Source organism: Macrobrachium nipponense, chromosome 14, assembly GCF_015104395.2.
Source record: "Macrobrachium nipponense isolate FS-2020 chromosome 14, ASM1510439v2, whole genome shotgun sequence".
Lineage (NCBI taxonomy): Eukaryota > Metazoa > Arthropoda > Malacostraca > Decapoda > Palaemonidae > Macrobrachium > Macrobrachium nipponense.
Window position 1 is genome coordinate 67,457,462 of NC_087207.1, and position 5,000 is coordinate 67,462,461.

Below are 5,000 nucleotides of genomic sequence, written 5' to 3' on the forward strand. Positions count from 1 at the left end.
CTTGTCCGTCCACTTTTGGTCGATATAAACTTTGTGGAATCCACTTTTTTTTTCTTTTTTCTTACTTTACTGTAGTTCTTGCTTGTGCTTTACTCGGTGTGTTGTCACATTAAACTGTCAAAGTTACGTCTCTTATTTGTTTATTTGAATCTACTGGAATTTTTCCTAGATGTCGTCTTTTACCCCAGAACTTTATTAGAACTTTTTTAATTTCTTGCGTTCTTGGTATTATTTATTTGGCTATGTAAATAGTGTACTCGTATATGTGCATAATTAATCATCTATCTTTTATTTGCAGTGTTCGCAAATTTTTAAAAAAATAGTTGAAAACAGATTTCCTTAGAAACTCTTCAGGAAAAAAAAAATCACAAGGTCGTTTGGCTGTGTGCTCGCTCGCCCGCCCGCATAGACACTAACAACAGCAACAGCGAAATCGATCAACGATTTCATTTTCATTTTTAAAAGCCGTCCTTCGCAAAGAAATTCAGGATTGCGTCCAGGGACCCATTCTACCCCTTCTCCCTCCTCCCTTGTATCCCCCCCTGCCTCCATCCACCCACGAAGGGAGAGACGCAGCCACCCCCCATGGAAGAGTGCAAAGGCAGGGGTCAAGTGGGACCCGGGGTGGCTGTCCTGGACGACCACAAGGGCTTCCTGCAACTGACGAAGGAAGCCCTGGAGAGTCTCATTCGGAAGGACCCCATCACCGACCACTACGAAGTGGAACAGACGCCGTTTGCGAGGTAAGTGTACATATACCAACGAAGCCAATGCTAAAAGGAAGAAAGAAAGAAAAAAAAAGTGTATTTTGTAAATCTCTCGTTTCCGGCATGAAGCAAGAATTTTCCTGTCTGCTTATCTTGTTAATTTGTGTTTATCTTCGCTCTCATGCAAAATGTGGGAATTATTTTGCGAAATAAGCTTCCACTTCACAGAACCTTTTGTGTGAAAGAGAAAGAGCCACGAGATTGACGAACTGAAGGTGAATCCTGAAATAACTGCCTTACCAAAATAGACCAAATAATCTAGACGAAAATGAGCAGAGCCAAGGAGAAGTTTGAACACTGACCTTTTCTACTATTCTATTCAACCTATCTGCCACCTCAGACTATGGTACGTACAAAGCCAATATTCCTTTACCTCCCCCCACCAACAACTCCACTCCCCCACCGCTCCGTCCCTAACCTCACCGTCCGTACCTCTGCAGTGCACCAACTTTTTTTTTTCCGCTTCTTTTCTCTCTCTTTTCCTTTTTCTTTTTCCTTTTCACCAACGTGCGAAAGTGGGCGAGAGTAAACGGAAGCGCTGTGGTAAATGTTGACCAGATTTCCAAAGTCAGTTTAATCTACTAAAGCACTATACCGTACAACGCAGTCTTCTTTCCTGACCAAAGAAGCACATTTATTTTGAGCCCAAAGATTAGATACATTTTCCTGGTTATTTGGTTAGTTGAAATATTTCATAAACAAATATTTCAATTTATGTTTTTGGTAATGTATTATAACGCTTTACTGAACTTCAGTGACATGTTGCCTGCTAAAAAAAATCTATTAATATATGCAGAGTTAGATTTTAACTCATAGTACGCAATGTGAGACATTAACATACAGTAAATAGTTTTCATAGCGGGGATCCCGCACTTAGGTAATTAAACATGTATACTATCAATATATGTATAACAGAATCACGAAAGTTAGGAACGTGATAAATCCATAAATAAAGATAAATGCCACGAAGGAAAAATTGCAGACTCCTTCGTTTATTTTTCCTTCGTGGCATTTATCTTTATATAATATATATATATATATATATATATATATATATATATATATATATATATATATATATATACATACGTATGTAGAAATATATATACATATATATGCGTGCGTATGTATGTATGTATGTATGTATAAATAAATTATTAATTATTATAAAGAGATAAAAGTACTAAAAGAGTAAATTGGGAAACAGAGGAATTGATAACCCCGCAAACTTGGATGGATAGGTCTGGGAAAAGGTGGACCATCTTTTTTTTTTTACCTTTTGGGCCACACTGGGACATTGAAGCAAGAACGGAGAGAAAAGTAATACGGATGATACCTTCAACATAGATGAAATGACAGAGTTCCAGATTACTGGTTAATAAAATTGTTCCATTATCAGGGAAAGCCAAGACTTACATGGGGGTACTTGAGGCCTGAACTACTTACGTGGCAGAAACATGGGCACTCATAAAGAAAATAACGATTGGGAAAAGGCAAAGGTGTGTGTTTGTATGTACCAAAAGTTTCAAATGAGCGTACACCGATTATGTCTGAGCCCTCAATGTATCTTTTACAAATCCCAGGAAAAACTGGCAATTTTTTTCATTCCAGCTTCACATATAAACGCAACTATGTACAAATTAAATCACCTGTCTTCACCCTTGAACCTGTTGCGCATATCTCACAAATACCCAAATTCAGCACCAATCGCATAAATGTTGAGGCTAGCAGTTATTCATTCCAGAGGCCTCTCTTCATAAGCTTGCATCAGACTCTCTCAGAGGTCTGATGCAAGCGGCACTGAGCCCAGTCACAAAGGGGCCCAAGAGACCAGCTGGTTATGTGAGTCTCAGTGGAAAGAGGAAAGTCCCGTGGCACAAAGGAAGCAAAATCTCGGGGTCCAGGTCTAAAGAGAGGAACTGAGGGAAGGAGAAAGAGTGAGGAGCGAAGAGAGAACGAGGCTTCTACTTGGAGAGAGAGAAAGAAAGAGAGGTGCAGCTGAGAAGAAGAAGATTAGGAAGGAAGCAAGTAGAATATAGAAAGGAGGAAAAATGAGAAAGTTATGAACTGAAAAAACAAGAAAAATAAAAAAGGAAAAACGAGAAAGTTATCAATCGACAAACAAGATAAATAAAAAAAAATGGAAAAACGAGAGAGGTACTGATTGAAGGAGAAGAAAAATAAACGAGAGAAAGGTTTGAAATGAAAGACAGATAATTATTAGAGGAAAAACGCGAGAAAGGTTTTAAATGAAAGACAAAGATAATAAAAATGAAGACAAAGATAATAAAAAGAAGGAAAATGAGAGAGAGGTACGAACTGTACAAGCAAGAAGGAGCATCTAGTAAAACATAAGCCGTTTAATAATGGTGAACTTTACGTGTTATATCACGTATGAGACCGGTATTCAACGCAAAACTGGATAAATCCCCGAAAAAAACCCTGACACAGCATCTGAGGGAAACAGAAAAGAAAAACTAGATTGCTTCGAAAGGGCAATTTTCAACTCCCCAGGGCTATCTATCAATTACCGCAATCCTAGGCTCGTTTTGCACACTTTTCCGAGCCGGAAGTATTCTTCGTACTTGCAATGTAACACTGAATTGCCTGATGCACAGAAAACTAGGTATCACCAGAGTACATAACTTGAAGTACAAGTTTCATACCCTAAAAATTACTGGGATGAATCATTTCCTAAATATTCTTTCGTGAATCCGACACGTATATTTAAATGAATATCTTACTCTATTCAGTAATTTGCAGCACTTAAATTTGATTCATTTCAGTCAACGATACCTCATGTTTGATGCCCTACGTAATATAATGTACCAGGAAGTCATGCTAATATTTGCCTTCATATAGTGTGCTGTGTGAAAAAAAAACAATATTCCAAATATAAAAGGCAACTGCTGTCGAAACAGATCGCACAAGAGAATTCCAGTATCATAAACAATATTCCAAGCATAAAAGGCAAATGTTGACGTAACAGATCACACAAGAGAATTTCAGTATCACAACATATTTTCATATATTATATATATATATATATATATATATATATATATATATATATATATATATATATATATATATATATATATATATACATATACATATATAATAGGGATGCATGAACCTTGCAAAAAAAGTCTAATCAAATAATTTTGTTTAAATTAGTTGGAGTGAACCCAAACAAACCACTAAACGTGTTTAACTTATCTTGCGGTTGAGGATTAGTTCTTTAATCAACATATTCGTTCGATTGTGTTCGGATGGGATGTGACAGCTATGTCTGATAACCTTTTGACATATCTAAATAAGAAACGGGGAGCATCTCGTCTGATTGAGATACGATCAGAATTCGCTCGGAAAGTTGGCACAGAAAGACTAGAGACAGGACTGGGAGGACACCCCCACTTAATAGCGCCTCAGTGGCGTGACCGCTATGGTCTTGGCCAGCCACCTCGGTGGCCGCGAGTTCGATTCTCGGGCATCCCATTGAGGAGTGAGAGATGTGTATGTCTGGAGATAGAAGTTCACTCTCGACGTGGTTCGGAAGTCACGTAAAGCTGTTGGTCCCTTTGCTGAATAACCATACTGGTTCCATGCAACGTTAAAAAACACCATACAAACAAACAAAAGATAATTAGATTCACACGAAAAGTTACCGACACCAACGCTACAGACCGAGGAAGGAATAATGGTAGAAATAATCTCCTGTCAAGATAAGTAAATTCGCACCTGCTGGCGACGCGAAAGCTTGAGAAAGAGAAAAGCGTTGGCGAAACGCCTGTGAAAGGACGAAGAGAGGAAAATTCCAACCGATCTACTGTAGTATAGTACTAGTAGTAGCAGTTGTTGTAGTCATTAGCATACGGGAATCCTCTGTAATGGACATCCGGGATGGTCAATGTTATTACGCCCTGGTCTTCTTTTATCTGTATGGGACGGAAACGATTCCTGTCGCAACGAGACCCAATTACGGAGTTATTAAAACGGGACACAAGGGATCCGTTCAAAAACTCTCTCTCTCTCTCTCTCTCTCTCTCTCTCTCTCTCTCTCTCTCTCTCTCACCTTTAAAGCTCCGGGATATACGATTACGGTTTGGTGCAATTGATGGTGATAGCAGCAGTAACGAGGTCACTCACTATTCGCACTTATGAAAGAGCAATTAATCTTGTTTCGCGGGAGAGACAGGGAAGCTGTTGTTAGCCAATCCTGAAAGCCGATTT

At 38.6% G+C, this 5,000-nt stretch overlaps 1 protein-coding gene across 1 annotated transcript in view; it reads left to right on the forward strand.

Annotated features, from left to right (window-relative positions):
• LOC135226574 (serine/threonine-protein kinase 17A-like) overlaps positions 1–5,000 on the forward strand; it is a 113,083-nt gene that overhangs the window by 905 nt on the left and 107,178 nt on the right. Inside the window, exon 2 of the mRNA XM_064266259.1 lies at positions 299–743. Coding sequence (XP_064122329.1) covers positions 586–743 — 158 coding nt within the window. The 5' untranslated portion in view covers positions 299–585. The remainder of the gene's footprint in view (positions 1–298; positions 744–5,000) is intronic.